Source organism: Carettochelys insculpta, chromosome 2 (genome assembly GCF_033958435.1).
Source record: "Carettochelys insculpta isolate YL-2023 chromosome 2, ASM3395843v1, whole genome shotgun sequence".
Taxonomy (NCBI): Eukaryota; Metazoa; Chordata; order Testudines; family Carettochelyidae; genus Carettochelys; species Carettochelys insculpta.
Window position 1 is genome coordinate 29,606,825 of NC_134138.1, and position 16,319 is coordinate 29,623,143.

Sequence of the window (16,319 nt, forward strand, 5' to 3'; positions counted from 1 at the left end):
ACTAGAGACTGAACATTGCTCCCAAGGGGGCTGGGACAATTGGTTTAGTGCGAGCCTTTGAACAAAACTGCAAAGCCTGTATATGATGGGAAATCATTTCAAACCAGAGGGTGCAGTAGCACTCCTAGTTCCAGCAACTACGACGGCCGCTCGAAACAACTGCCTCTCCGGCCTGTGGGCTGGAACCAGCTGTATTATTTCCTGTACTTCTGAGGGGTTGTGTGTGTGACAGTGACCCGGAAAGTACTTGTATTTTGCATTTAGCTTACAGATTTCCCCCCAACGATGCCGCTTAACATAAGAATAACGGGGGCCTCCTAGACTCGCCTTCCCTCACCAGTGCTGTGCCAGGCAAAGGGCAGGAAGAAGGACCGTACCCCACAGAAGCCTCCAAACTGCTCTGCTTTGTGCGAGACCTCTTAAAAAGGCATCCCCCTAACAGACACCCCCAGCAGCGCTCTCGCCCAGCCCAATGGATTTCCCTTTAATATACTCCAACAACACAGACTGTATCCTCCGGCTGGGGGGTTATGAATGGGTGCAACGGAAGCACCGCCCACCCCGGACGTGACGCTCAGCCAATGGGGGAGCGGGCTGCGTGGATGGATGAGGTCAGTGCTGTGGTGTCGGGGAATGGAATGTGTAAGTGTAACATTCAGAACCGGGTAACATTCTGAGATCGAACTCTGCAATCGGCGACGTTCGAAGAGGGACAGGCAGCTTTCTCCGTGCATCGGCAGCTCGCATCTCATTGAGTGGCTCGGGGGCGGGGGCAAAGAGGAGGAGGAGGAAGAAGGAGGAGGATCTTCGCTGCTTCGGCTGGTTCCAGCTCGGGGGCCATTCACAGAGATCGCGGAAAGAGGGGTAAACAGCACCAGAGTCTTGGAGCTCCTGCGGAAGGGAAGAAAGAGAAATGCAGGGATTTGTAAGGTTACGGCGCTCAAGCTGGAAGGCGTGTTAAGGAGAGCTGTGTGAACCGGTGCTGGCTGTGAGCTGCTGCCGACTTGCTCTGGAACCGGGGGCTTGGTTATTGCGGGAGTGTTTTGGATGAGTTGAAGTTGCTGCTGCACCTTGACCGTTTGCAACACAAGAGAGAGAGAGAGAGAGAGAGAGGGGGAGAGGTGTGGGGGGAAAGGGAACGCAATCTTGCAATTGATTGAAGGGGTGAAGGGAGCCGGATTTGGTGCTTATTTCGTGTGTGTGTGCATGCAAGAGAATTCCCAGCCCTTTGCCTTGCAAGCCCGTGCTGGGCGTGAATTGTTCGCCTTCGCCGTTTCTCTCTCTCTCTCTATTGTGCGAGCCAAAGATGAAAGACCGAAGGGGAGAAAGTTAAAGAAATCGCCCACATGCGCTGCATCAGTCCAAGGCTTTGGGAAAGGAATAAAGAGAAGGTGGTAGAAGAGAGTTTGAAGTCTTTGCAGGCGGGAAGATGGCGGACTGGAGCTGAAAGTGTTGATTGGCAAACTTGGGTGATCCTTGTGTTTATTTACAATCATCTTGACCCAGATAGGACACATGCAGGCCAAAAAACGCTACTTCATCCTGCTCTCAGCTGGCACTTGTCTCGTCCTTTTGCTTTACTTCGGAGGCTTGCAGTTCAGAGCAGCGAGAAACCAAAGCAGGAGAGAGGCGCCCAGTAGCAGGAATGACTTGCACCACCCCAGCCCGGATCACTATTGGCCCCGCTTCCCGGACGCTCTGCGCCCCTTCATTCCTTGGGATCAGTTGGAAAACGAGGATTACAATGTGCACATTTCCCCTCGGCAGAAGCGGGACGCCAACTCCAGCGTCTACAAAGGCAAGAAGTGCCGCATGGAGTCCTGCTTCGATTTCACCCTTTGCCAGAAAAACGGCTTTAAAGTCTACGTGTACCCGCAGCAGAAAGGGGAGAAAATCGCCGAAAGTTACCAAAACATTCTAGCGGCCATTGAGGGCTCCAGGTTTTACACTTCCGATCCGAGCCAAGCTTGCCTCTTCGTCCTCAGCTTGGACACCTTAGATCGAGACCAGCTGTCACCCCAGTACGTGCACAGCCTGCGATCGAAAGTGCAAAGCCTCCACTTGTGGAACAATGGTAGAAATCACTTAATTTTTAATTTATATTCCGGCACCTGGCCCGATTACACCGAGGACCTGGGGTTTGATATTGGCCAGGCGATGCTGGCTAAAGCCAGCATCAGTACTGAAAACTTCCGCCCCAATTTTGATGTTTCTATTCCGCTCTTTTCTAAGGATCATCCTAGGACAGGAGGGGAGAAGGGATTTCTAAGGTTTAACACCATCCCGCCTCTTAGGAAATATATGTTGGTATTCAAGGGGAAAAGGTACCTGACGGGGATAGGGTCAGACACCAGGAATGCCTTATATCACGTCCATAACGGGGAGGATGTTGTCCTCTTGACCACCTGCAAGCATGGCAAAGACTGGCAAAAGCACAAGGACTCGCGCTGTGATAGAGACAACACCGAATATGAAAAGTAAGTGACTAGTGTCTGTGTTTGCTGCCTTAGTTAGGCCGGCTTTTTTGCCTCCCCTGTTCTAGGCAGCTCTGTGGATTTTTAAATGTGCTATGTGTTTGCAGAGCCATTGCTTTTCCTCTTCCTGTCCTGAAATTCCTTGCGGCTGTTCGGAAGTTACACACAGGAGAAGCATACAGGAGGGTGCACATTTAGCACGGAGCAAAGATGCTCCTTTGGTAATTGACTCTACCATTCATTCATCATTTTGTGTCTCCGGGGTAAATGCCCTCTTCCTTCCCAGCCTTGAAGTTAACCACCTAGGACAAAGCTGGAAGAGAGCTGATGACTTTTAGAAAGTGTGTGTGTCTAGTTTTGTCTCTCTCAAAGAGCACTTGTCCAGTGGTAGCACCGAGTCTCTGATGTGTAGAGGGTGGGTGTAGTTAACTGTAGCTCACAATGTTATTTCTCTTATATCAGACAACTATACCCTACTGATTTTGAGATACCTTGGTATTTTTCCCCATGTTGATAACTCTGTCCCAGTGACTAGGAACATTTTTTGTATAACACTTTGGTCACTTTTCTTCTTTTGGTGCTCTGCATACTGCTGTATGGGCACATTTAACCAATTGGTGGTGGTTAGTGTGTTCCTTTTCTCCCCAAATAGCCCTTGCAATTATATAATTTGTATAGGTAGCAGCTGAAAAAATCACTTTACAGGAATTACCTCTGTAGACTGGCAATATTAACCAGTTAATTTGAAACTGATGAGTTCATTTAAATGCTGACTGCTTCTGTGTGCATGCTCCAGAGTAAAATTCACAGGTAAAATCCTGCATAGTCTGTTTCCATGGAGTAGAAGGTTTTTTGGTTTTTTTTTAAAAAAATACAGCAGGTTTATATTGCTGAGTTAGTGCATCAGGAACTTACCAAAAGTTGGAAGATTTTGTGAATGGATAATGAAATACTATGTGGAAAAAATGTAATCATGGAAGAGTGTATTGAAGAAGTTAAAATGATGACCAAAATTTTCAACTGCCTGTCAGTTTCTCATTAGCCAGGAAGTTTGGAGTAGACTAATAAGCTTACACTGCAACCCAGGAAAGCTCTGTGTTTTGTTTGTGATGAACTTTATCCCCTTACTGCTTGCTTATCTTAGAGCCTTGGAAGGAAGTGGAGCTTCATAACTACTTTAAGAAAATTTGCTGACTTTCTGAGCATAGAAAAGGGATACATTTTCAATATGAATAACATATAAAAGCCTGGTGTAAATTCAGAATGTGTAGCTCAACTCCAGATGCCTCCACATTTGACTCATGAGCAGGGGTTTCCTTAAACTGTGGACAGTAACCGTTGTCTTCATACCACTGTCTCTCTCTGTGTGTACAACTAAATGGCTATAGCAGGGATTTCTGGCATATGCTTGTTTAATCGGCGATTCTACAGTTTTTAATTTCTTTTAGTCACCTTGCTGAATTTCATAGAATTCACTGTGGTTTATGGTTTTATTAGGTTCTTTAAACGTAAAAAGTGCCAGGTGCAGGTTTGACTATGGGGAACTTTAACTTGTATTATTTACAGTATCTGTGGTGGTGGTTTTTTATTAACGAGTGTACAACACACACCATTACAGTACACATTAATATTAACAAAAACTTCTGGTATATCTTTAATGTCTAAGATGCATAAGATCCCTACTAGTCCATTTTCCTGGCAAGTGCAGCCCTGTATGGGGTAGAGTGCAGTAACTGTTTAACCTGACACAGCAGCACTGCACAGTAGTTTGACAGGAGGCAGGTAATCACAGTGATTTCAGGGAGAAATTTAAGTAGTCTGATTGTAGCTGTTTAATTGGGATCATGGTCAGAATACTGTGCCTAACACCGGTGTGAATGACCATGAACGGGCAAGACCTTTATCATACCTGGGTGACTTCTTGTTGTCCCTTAGTACCATGCTGATGCATTGATTCAGTACTCATTTGTAGGAAAGTGTGCCACCTACTGAATATCACTTCCTGTAGCATCCTGAATTCCGCTTTTCTCCCATTCAAATACTGATCATACCTGACTGCTCAATTTATGAAATATGTTAAGGTCACATCCCAAGGGAATTATGACTACAGGCAGCCAGTACTATTTCTTGCCTGTGAGTATAACAACACCTTTATGTAAATCTTGTACCAGGTAGTTCTCTGTTTGCTGTAACTGAACCTGTGCCTGAGAAAGATAACATTGCACAAGGCTATACCAGTTAAAGAAGAAGTTTCTTACTGTGATTTTAAAACTAGGCCCCATGCAACATCTAAATTCACATTCGCATGACTCTTAGGTCAGACAGAGCTACTTTTGTTCTGAAGTTTTGGATTGCATTAAGCAACATGTCCTTACGGTTCTGAGATGATGTGCATTCTCCACAGATTTGTGTTTCAAAAATAGACAAGCTTGTCCATAAGGAGTTGGCCAGGTCGAATATTTCATTCTCTGTGTCACTCTCTCTTTAATTGCTGTGACATTTATACTGTCTTGTTACTGGATTTGTGTTTGTCACATGATTCCCCCTTCATACACTGAACTGGCCCAGAAATATTGATCCAGGTGAGGTGCATCATGAATGATTTGAGCTTGATTGTGAGGAGAATCTTTGTCAGTTAGATGATTGGACTTAAAATCTTGATAATATCATACCAATAGAGTAAGGTTATCATTTACATTTATTTCCAGTGTAAAATGTTGCTTTGGGGGGAAAATATAATACAGGTTGAACCTCTCTTGTCTGGCACCCTCGCGATCTGACCTGTGCTGAACAAGAGAATTTTTTGGACCACGGGGGGGTCAATATTGTCTAGCAGCACTACCAACACTTCCACGTCTTAGTGAGCTCTTAAAAGACATGTAGGGGTTGTAGGTAGTCTGTCGTGTCCAACGATGACGTCTTGAGCTTGCACAGGGTCATCGGTTGTAGACTCGCGTGAGGCTGAGGAGCCCAAGCTTTGAACAGCATGGGCGTTCACAGTGGGGGGCCAGGGAATTGTCCTGGCTCTGTTGGTGCGGTTGCTGCTGTTGCTTTCTTCCTCTCATGAGCATCAATGAGGCATATGCGTCACTGCTCTTCCAAGTTGTCATGACGCGCGTATGACAACTTTGAAGAGTACGTAGGGGTAAAGTACAGCTAAATCACAGCACAGAACAGTGAGAACCAGGACTGGTGGCTGTTACGGCACAATGGGAAATTTGGCTACACCAATGATAAGTGGTTGTCTGGCTAACTAAAATCAAGCCAGATTCTGGATGTTGCTGGATTAGAGAGGTTCAAACTGTACTGCCATTATTTACAATGAAGTTCTGCCTGGAGCAAAATGATTAATGCCTGGTAGAGTAGGATCCCCATCTCTACAGAATACAGCTTCTCTTTCTTCTTCTCTCCCTACCCTTTCCCCCAAGAAATAAGAAAAGTCAAATAATGATTGCTTATGGAAAATGCACCTTACTCTGCTGAGAAGAGGGACATAGTTTGCTCAGTGTTTGTACGTTATTAGGAGAGCCACCTGTAAGTTAAAACTAATTAATTTTCATCAAAGTTATGCATTTTGGCAGATAAAGCTGATGCAGACAAAAAGGGATTCCAGTAGGGTCTTAACATTCGTGGGGGTAGTCAACACCGAACCCTCACGAGTGTTGAATTTCACAAATATGGGGGGCTTGGAGCCCCAGGGGAAGCAGCGGCTGCTGGGGCTCCCTGCCTGGGGCCCCAGGGGAAGTGGCGGCTGCCTGGTGCCCTCTGAAGCAGCAGCTACCAGCATTCTCTGCCCCTTGGAATCAGCCATTGTGGCGGCTCACAAATACTTGAATTTGTAAAGCTCAGGTTCACCAATGTTGAGACCCTACTGTACATTATCATGATTAGACTATTGCAAACAGGGTTCTTTGAAATACTTTCTGTATGCTGCCCCTGACTTCTATAGTTTGTCATTGGAATCACTCTTTTAAATCCTTTTCAATATGATTTAAAAAAAAATTACATGCATACAGTGACAGGAACAATTCCCATGTTTGTTAGTCCATTTTAAAGTGGACTGACCATTCTCTTTTAACAAAAGCAAAATTCGGAGCCAATTTAATGTCAAATAACTTTTTGGAAGGTAATATTACAGATTGCCATTGCCGCTGTCAGAAGGGTAATGGAGACTAAAAATGCAAGCTATGTCTGTCCTAATGTAGCAAGAACATTTCATGACATTTTCCAAAAGGTGAAAACTTTCTAAGGTTAGCAATGTTTGCAACCCATCCCATGCCTGTTCTACTCTGGAGAGCCCTGACCTCCCATCTTTCAGAAATGGAGAAAGTGACGGTTATGGTACAAACATGTTTATGACCTGATCCAAAGGGTCACTGAAGTCAACAGGAGGCTTTTCATTAACTTTATTAAACTTTGGATCAGGTTCTTCATCCTCTACCAATGGTGAAAAGGATTAGATCCTCCTATGTGAAATTGCTGAAATCAGTGCTGGAAATTTCAGCAGTGGCAAAATCCATATTCTGCCTATGAGAGAAATACTAAATATATGTAGAGTGATTTTGAGTCTTCAGTCACTTTGAACGGATCAGAATATAACAAAGGGAGACATTATTTGAACCTCCATTGCTACATCTGTCCACCAGCCAGTATTCAAATACAGGATACGTTGTGTCTCCAGAACCCAAAATAAGGGATACAGAGAGAAATGCTTCAGGCAGAGAGCGGAAAGTTATGTGGGATCAATGTGGAACATGGACCCCTTTGAGCCTGAAATGAGGCACCAACCTGAGCAGTCTCCTTGTTCATACATGGAATGTAGGCTCAACGTACCAAAATCTAACTAAACACCTGCATATGCAGCTCTAAAATGTGACCTCTGTAAGCAGCACCAGCCTCCTGCATGCTCATGATGGCTGAATATATCTAGACAAATTACCAGCCGTTCTTAGTATTTTACAGATAGACATATATTATGCTGCAAGAACCAGTGTCTGATCCCAGATGGAACTTGTAAACATTTTTATGGGAACTGATTCAAAAGTTGTAATGAAGCATAGCAAAGAATAAAATGGGAATAACTCAGGTCCGTCTGTCCTGACGGACAAGAATAGAGTCTGGAATTATTAGTACAAGCACCTAAGTCCTTTTCTGCACTTCTTGCTTGTTTGGTGGTTGGGATGTTGTTATGTCTCGCAAGGGAGCTGCGCAACTATAAAGTAATATGTTGACAGCCAAATAGAGAAGCTGAACTTCAAATATCTGTCACCTTTAAGTCTCTGCACAAGTTGTGTTAGTGATTTGGCATCTTGTAAATAACATTTGGTTTTTAAATGCTTTTTCAGGTCACCTTTTAATCTGCTATTTAGGAACGAGTAAGAAATCCTCTAGTCTAGCATACGTACACATGACAGGCTGACTGGCTGTCAGGGGCCAAATTCTGTTCCTGTTTGAAACTACTGACCTCAACAGGACCAAAATGGGCCTATACATTGTATCTCCAAAATGTAGATTTGGAGGCGTTCAAGAGCCACTGAAGGATCCTGGGCATTCTCCCAGAGCATCACAGCTGCTTGGCTCCTATCCCCCTCAAACTGCAGGCCTATCGGCTTCCGGTTACGTGATCTTCACATGACTGATTTAAAATGTTTTTCTTTAAAAAGCAGCAAATGGGTAGACTTTGGCATTTACTAGGTTTTCCACAACACTGAGATATTTGAAGAAGTCATTTCACTACAGTCTTGCTTCTGGGTTATTTTTGTGCTGAAAATGGTGCATGTGTATATAGAATTGGGGCTAGATGGTCTCCCTCTGGGGCCTCGTCCCAGGACACTGGGATCTCTTTTGCCTGGTGAGAAACAGAAACATCTCAGTGGAGTCGGTCTGTGACAAGTATCGGAGGGGTAGCCATGTTAGTCTGGATCTGTAACAGCAGCGAAGGATCCTGTGGCACCTTATAGACTCACAGAAAAGTTTTGAGCATGAGCTTTCGTGAACACAGACTCTCTTCATCAGACGCCTGTGACAGTAGCAGTACTGAGACCTTCTGAACTTTCAGACGCTGGTGAGGCCAGACTCATTTCCCCCCACCCCTCATGTGTATTGTTCACCACTGTTTGCCCATACACGTACTTCACAGGTCCCCTCTCCTCCCTTTTGGCCTTTCCTTTGTTCAGCCCTCGGTATTGCCTTTCTCTTTCTTGCTCCTATTAGTTCTGTGCACCCAGCCCAGCCCTTCCTGGAACGGTTTATTTTAAGAACCAGTAAAACAAGAAAACATGTCATTTTAAAAAAAATTAAAGCTCTTCACCCTGATTGTTTGGGTTGTTGCGTGGCTCTTCTTTCCCCCTTGCCCATACTTCAGCTGTCTGTTTTTTAAGCCATAGTTAGCTCTTTGAGGCAGGCTATTGGTCCTGACTGGTACTGCTTCTAATAATAAGCATTCACCATTTAATTTTGCACTGTGGGAGAGAAAATCTCTGGATTCTCTGGTTGTTTCTTTTGACGGAGGGGGGAGTTTTATACACACATTCCATTTGTAACCATTAGCAGACACTGGAGGTCTTTTCTGAAAAAACCTGCCTCTCTGAATAGATGAGTATAGGCATGCACATACATTATTACCATTGTATTTTAGGCCTGAAGCCAAACTCTTAACTACTTGGGATTAAGAGGAAACTCTCCCTGTGTGATGGTTCTTCTGCTGGAGGGTTTCTTTTTCCTTTCAAAGCATCTAGTAGTGGCCACTGTCACCCCACTATTTTTCACGAGGTAGTGAACTAGAGAGGGAACATTGGCCTGATTAAGTAGGTGTGCTCCTGTGCATATGTAAATGATTCCGAAGCCCTGGGTGAAGGTACATTCCACTCTTAGGACAATTAAGCACCTGTCAGATATTTGCATTTAATGTTTCAAAAACACCAACCCCTCTCCAACCTCCCAGATCCCACCATTTAGTTTGTTTTCAAGCAAAACACTTTGCATAGCAAGAGGAGGAAAGAAAATGTGCAAGTACATACTCAGTTACTCAAAGACTGGGTGTGGAGGGGATTGGCTGTTAATAAGATTTCTAAACTATTATCTGTGTTCGTTGTCTCTTCTTTCTATCTACAAAGTTTCTCTCCGAATATCCAAAGAGTTTTGAGGTTACCCATAAGCAAACCATTCTCTTAACCAGAGGATTTAATCAATGGGCACCCAAGCAAGCGTTAAGGCACTGTATTATAAATAAGTTAAATAGTGTGCTCTGTGCCATGAAAATGACCGATTTCTAAAGGACTTAACTATATTTAACTGTAATGATGCAATATGTACATGTCTGTTGCATAGCCTATGCAGATTACATTAGCACAGAAGAATGCATGAATATAACTTTAGGTTATATTCAAGGCTTCACTGCTTTCCACATTTGCAAATACTTTATCATGATTTTGTTTTAAAATGAAAATATCTTATAGTTCTCACTGTATTCTGAAGTCTGTTTCTCCTGAGCCCTTCATCTTGATAGGTTGGGATGAAAACACAATTATTTAGTGTTTGTCTTTTTTAAGTTGTTGCCGAGTGGGCTTGAAAGACTTGAACATTCATTTTACTTTAATGTGGAGCTGCAGTTGTGTACAAAACTTACAAAGCACATATAGATACTGTCCCATCCCTGAAAGCCTGATCATGTAATTTTGACACTGTAATATATGGGGAACAGTTTAGATGGTGATATCAAAAAAGGAAGACACCTATATTGAACAGTCAGGAAAGATACTGGGTGTACAGAAAGGCTTGAAGGAGAGCAAGGTATGTGCTTTACACCGAAAAAGGGAGCAATATTTTAATGTATTATGACGCTAATTCAGGAAAGCCCATGTTTCACTGCTTACTCGATGGGAGCCGATGTTCATGCTTTCAGTAAGTCGGCTCTTTTTGGCTAAGACCTGAATGTTGGTAAATGTGACTGTGCTACACATTCCTTTTCTCCCATCCCACCTCCCCAAAACAAAACAAAGCAAAACCAACCAACCAACCAACCAAACAAAAAAACAAAAATGAAACACACATTATTAAAGCAGCCAGAGGAGCCCAGGACACTACAGTATCAGCAGGAATGTGGCACTTCTTTGGCCATTTTAAATGTAGTGCATTTGCCACTTATCTCTTGCAACCTATCTTGTTTGGACACTTTTAAATATTAACATTGGTTGTTCGGTTTTGATCAAAGTTTCTGTTGCTTTGGTGGTGTAATGAGGTACCTTGTTGTTTAACTCTCTAATCGTGTCCTTCCCGAAGAATCATGCTAGGGATCCAGTGTGTCTTTTTGAGCTGTATTAACTTGCACAGTGGAAACTTCTGTGTTGGGTTCATTATGTTCTCTTTTCATACTAAAGTACAATAGATTTTTCCAGTTTTCTTCCATACTGCACTGCATTGGTAGTGCTGTCACATGGTATCTCACGAGTTTCCAACCTTTTCCTTCCATATCAGGGTGGTGGAAAAGATAAGAGTCAGCAGACCTGATTTGGGATTCTGTTTCTAGCTTGCAGTCACCTGCTGTGTGACCTTCAGTGAGTTGCTTTGCCACAATGTGGCTTAGTTTGCATGTCTTCAAAATAGTGGAGAATGCCAGTTCTTTTCCTTTCAAAATACTTTTCAGACCTGTAAAGTGTTGCTTAAGGAAAGAGTCTTCATTATTGTGTCAGCTGTGTCCATTTTCAGCTTCTAGTAACTGATGATCTCCAAACGAAGATTCCCTTGCTTGTTCTTCTGTGATGGAATTGTCTTGGGTAACCATGTTGGAAGTGATGACTTTCTTTCTTTTAAGTATACATGTTCTTTAAGTCACGCCCCATAACTCGCACTGTATAAAACAGCGTCACATTGACATCTGTTCTAGACATCTCCATAAATGGTGAATACTCCATGTGACCTTGCAAGCCCGTTAAGAAATTCAGTAAAGTTGTTCTTATTTAAGTAGATGTTTTTCCCCATGACAATTTCTAGTCCAGACACACATGAAAGCTAAAAATGGATTCTTAAGTGAATTTCCTGTTTGTTCGCTTTCTTCTTCTAATATACTCTCAGTATGTCTGAATGAAACTGAATTAGGGCTAATTTAGTTGATTGGCTGAAAAACAAAAGTATTCAGTGCTAAGAATGGGAAATGAGAAGGCCTCTTCGTAATGTTATTTCTTGGCATAATTGTCCTAGATTGTAATTATATACTTGAGGGCTTTTTAAAAAACATTGAATTTGCTGTAAACATAGTCACATGATATTTGTTACTCGTTACTTTCATCAATTTAAACCCAGGCTTCCTCCTGGCGATGTGTGTGTCAGTACCTCTAATAGCCTTTATTACTTATTAGAATAATATTTCCTTCTCCAGCAGCATGACATGTGACATAAAACTGAATCTCTAATTCCTTGGTGGGTCCTGAGTTTGTTATTAATCAATTATTTCAGAGTGTGCAAAAAAAAAAAAGTGCAAGATGCTCCACAAATGTAGATTCCAAAACGGTGTTAGAGGCAAAGGGGAAAGGTTCTGGGAAGTAGGGAGAAGATGGAATGTCTTTTTGTACATAGTGTGAGGTCTGAGGGGAGAGGGGTTGGTGAAGGGCGGTCTGGGGGGAAAGTAGGGAGTGAGCAGAGCTTCTGAGAGTAGAAATAAGCTGCAAACTGCAACTGAGCCTTGAAGGATCTTACAAAGACCTTAGCTTTGTTGTGGGCTGGACAGGAAGCGGGGCAGGGGAGAGGTGTTGTCCATTTCCTCAATAAATGTGAATGTCCTTGTTAATGGTCAGGCACCTGTGGAACACACCTCTCCCCTACTGATTTGCAAGTGTCTGTGTTTGAGCTGCACCTCCTGCAGGATACTGCTCACATTCTATCTAAATTAAAAGGGGGAGCGAGTGTATGAACAGATTTGATGGCTGGAGGTGTAGCTCAGTCCCTGCTTAGTGGCTGTGCTGCCGTGCGTGGTGGAGATGCAAGGTTGGAAGTGGTGTTAATGGTCTCAGCAGTCTGTTCTCCTTCCCCAGTGTCATGCCTAGTCCCCTCTCTGTGGCTGGGAGGCAGAGCTCTTCATTTTTTTTCTCCTATCTACTGGGTGCTGGAAGTGCTTACGCGTTTAACTTCCTAACCATTTTAGACAACTCCTTTCCCTCGAGTACCAGAGAGGTAGCCAAGTTAGTCTGTATCTTCAAAACCAACGAGAAGTCCTGTGGCACCTTATAGACTAAGAAATATTTTGGAGCATAAGCTTTCATGGGCAAAGACCCGCTTCATCTTTGCCCATGAAAGGTTACGCTCCAAAATATCTGTTAGTCTGTGGTGACACAGGCCTTCCCTTCCCTCAGCCCTTCAAAGGAAGGGTTACCAGCGATGCTTTTTCTCTTTAGGCACCTCCTCCATAAATACCTCCATCCCTCTCAGGAGATGGAAGTGGGTCTGGATGGGAGCTTTCACCACTAGATTAACTTGCTCCATTTCCTCCACTGCAGTGGCTTGAGCAGATTGCAGGTCAACCTGCTTGTGGGCCAGCAGAGAGTTCAGACCACAAACTGGTGCAGAACATACTCCCACTGTTGCACATGGGCTTCATGAGAGAGGAAGTACGAGTACCAGAGCTCTGTACTTTAGTTTGCTTGCCCTGTTCTGAGTCTTGAGGGCATCAGTTTGTATCTTGTCCATTCATGTTTCAGAGGAGCTTCAACTTTTCTGATTTTTTTTTTTTTGCACCTGCAAATAATTGCTGTTACATTTTACAGCAGTACCTGTTTTACAGATGCAATTGAGTAGTTTAACATTTAACTGCTCTGAAGCGTGCTATCAAAATTGCTTCCACTATTGTCCGCAGGTGTGGAATTAGAGGTTGCTTCTGGAAATCAAGCCTGTTATCTGGAGAGGAAGGGAACAGCAATTCTGAGCTTATAGTGTCTGGCTTCATGTTTCTAAAGGCTTGGATTGAGTTTCTCTGCACATGCACTCAGTGAGCTATTTCAGGAAGATAAATATAAAAATGTTTTATCACCTTGATTTGTCATTGACTAAAGTGTAAAGTGCAGGCAGATGGACTTTTTAAAATAAAATATAATTTATCTCATTCAAACAGGAAATATAGTAATAGGGTTTACTTTGTGTATCCTGACTTCCTTTTAAAGTGGTTCTGTAAAGTAATTTTTTTCCTTTGAGGGCTGTTAAAAACAAAATCAAACACTGAACTACATTTTAGTGAAAATGAGATAACAGCACCTGACATGTAAGAATTGCAGTAATGCTGAAAATTAATGATCAATGTGTTGGTTATGCAAGATACTGAATTCATTATGAGTTTATGGAAAACTGTGTATAACTTGTTTCACATCAGATTGCTCTAGTTTAAGCAACAGAAATGCTTAAGTTTCTCTGATTAGAAGTTTAAAAGTGCTTAATCTGCAGTTTTGACTCCAGTCCTACAACATCATTCAGTGGAAAAAGTTATGCACGTGCTATATGTCTTTTGCAAGATCTGGGTCTAACATTAAGTGCAGAGTAAGTAATTTAATATCTGATCAGATGGATTTAAACCCTTTGTCTGGCAGAACCTTTATTCTTAAAGATTTTGCCTACTGTAGAGTTTCAGGTATGTACCAGTTTACCTAAAATAACTAAAAACAAACAAAAAACCTTTTCCCACCCCTACAATTCACTTTTAATATGTGAAAGGTAAGCATACCACTTTGATTATAATAAAATAAAATATCAAGTGAGCGATCACATCAGGCATGGACACTTACCAAATCACAGTGAGATAACTGTGAATAACTCTCTAGTTTCAACAATTTGGATGGCCATTAACAATTGATGGATATCCCACATTATCTATGGCAGCAGGACCTAGTCCTGTGTATCATTTCTGCATATTAAGCACCAGAGAAATTCCCAAAATTAGTGGCAATAAAACTATAACAGCAAGGTGAGTGTTATAGATAGGAATTTTAAGCCAACTTTTTGGAAGGCAGGGAACTATTTCAAGCAATCAAATACTGTATTTCTGTCCCCTGCTCTCTCTTTAAATACAGTATTGCATTCTTTATCCCTTAATATTAACCCATTGTTAATTTACAGCCTGCCTTGCTTTATACTCAAATACTGGTTTGGAAGTACAGAGGAGTTTATAAAAGGTGCTTTTAAAAGTATATATTTGTATTTTATTGTATTTTGGACCAGAGACAAATATCTCATAAGATTTATTTTATCCTGAACATAAGTAAAACCTGTATGCCCAATTAAATTTGGCAACCATCAATCACTAGATATAAAGCGAAGATGCATGTTGTATTTTTCTGGGGAATGCGCCACCATTTTAATAAATGATCTTGTTGTCCCTGCCTCCCATCCCCCAACTCAACCAATCCCTCTTGATAATTTCTTGTGCTGCTTCTGAAACATCAAAAATCTCCAGATACTCCTGTCAGGTTGACTTGTTCAGCCATGAACCTCTCAACTATGTTTGTCCTTGTGCTGTAGTAGCAAGAATAAACTCATCAAATGAGGTGTTGCAGTGGGAAGGGAGAACAATCAAAGTGAGAGAGTTATTAAGGCTCTGTGAAGTTTAGGTGGAAGACACATCAAAGGTCAGGGGTATACGGCTTCCAGGCACAGTTTTCCTGTGGCCTGTTCCCTGCCCTAAATAAACACAGAAATACCATAGTAACTGGCTAGATTGCACACACACAAATGTGACACTTTTCTGCCATTCTCTCCCCCACTCTCCTTCCCAATGTTAATGGCATAGTAGTTTAGTAAAGTCTAATCTTCATCATTCTTTATTAACAAATATACTTCTGGAGATGCCCTGGTAGGTTGCAAGTTAATAACTGAGGCTAAGTTACAATTGTTGAGCAAAGTGACCAAGTTCATTTTGATGCTTTATTTGTGCTTTCCTGCTGGTTTGTTCACTTGATCATATGCACATTGCTCATATCTTACATGAGAAAAACACAGTCATAAATCTGATATGTATCAGTCTTCTCCTTCACCCACATATGTGCAGAAGGGTAGATAGTCGAGGTGAATAGATGGTCCTGTATGCCCCAATAGAAAGGGGAAGGATTTGAGATCTGTTATAAGAGCTGCAGAAGACATTGTCAGGGAGGGAGACTTCTAAGAGCAAATGAGAGGATTCTGCCATGGGCATTAACCAGACAGAACCTTGAGAATCCAGTTGCACCTCCAAAAACTGGGACTCACTGGTTCGGCAACATCCATGGTCCACAATTCCCCGGCAGAACTTTGCTGGATTGGAGCAGGATCAGAATTCCCTGGCTGCCCTGCAGCTGCAGGGAGTTGGGTTTGGGTTCAGGCCCAGGGCCAGAGCACCCCAGCAGCTCTGGACCACAGGACCGTCCGGGTGGCAGAAGCCACTGTCTGGCTGCCCCATGCCACAGACACATTGCCTGTCTAGATCTGGCAGCAGGCTTGGGGCTGACGACTGCAGACCTCCCATAGTCTGGCAGATCCTCTTGTTGGGAACCCTTCAGATCTGGACCAGGGAGGTGCAACCTGTACTAGTTTTGTTGGTCAGGAGTAAGATTAAGATAGTGATTGTATTTCAGTACTTTGCACTTCAGCTAAAGCTTTCGTATACTGTAATAGTAATGCCTTGAAGTGCATCTGTTGGTTCATGAGTAACCCATGCAGCTATGGAAGGCTGGGGTCACTACTTTCAGGCATCCCCATATGGAGGAGCTTCTGCAAGCACTGAAGCTTCCAAATAAACTTCAAGACTGCCTAGATTAGAGGAATGGAAGATGAAGTCCATCTCTGAGAAGAAAGGCTCAGCTTTCCTAACAATGTGGAGATGGCTGGGGAGCC

At 42.8% G+C, this 16,319-nt stretch overlaps 1 protein-coding gene across 2 annotated transcripts in view; it reads left to right on the top strand.

Annotated features, from left to right (window-relative positions):
* Positions 1 to 674: 674 nt before the first annotated feature.
* EXT1 (exostosin glycosyltransferase 1) overlaps positions 675 to 16,319 on the top strand; it is a 259,522-nt gene continuing 243,877 nt past the window's right edge. For both annotated transcript variants that reach the window (XM_074986740.1, XM_074986742.1), the window contains exon 1: positions 675 to 2,477. In XM_074986740.1, coding sequence (XP_074842841.1) covers positions 1,516 to 2,477 — 962 coding nt within the window. In that variant the 5' untranslated portion in view covers positions 675 to 1,515. The remainder of the gene's footprint in view (positions 2,478 to 16,319) is intronic.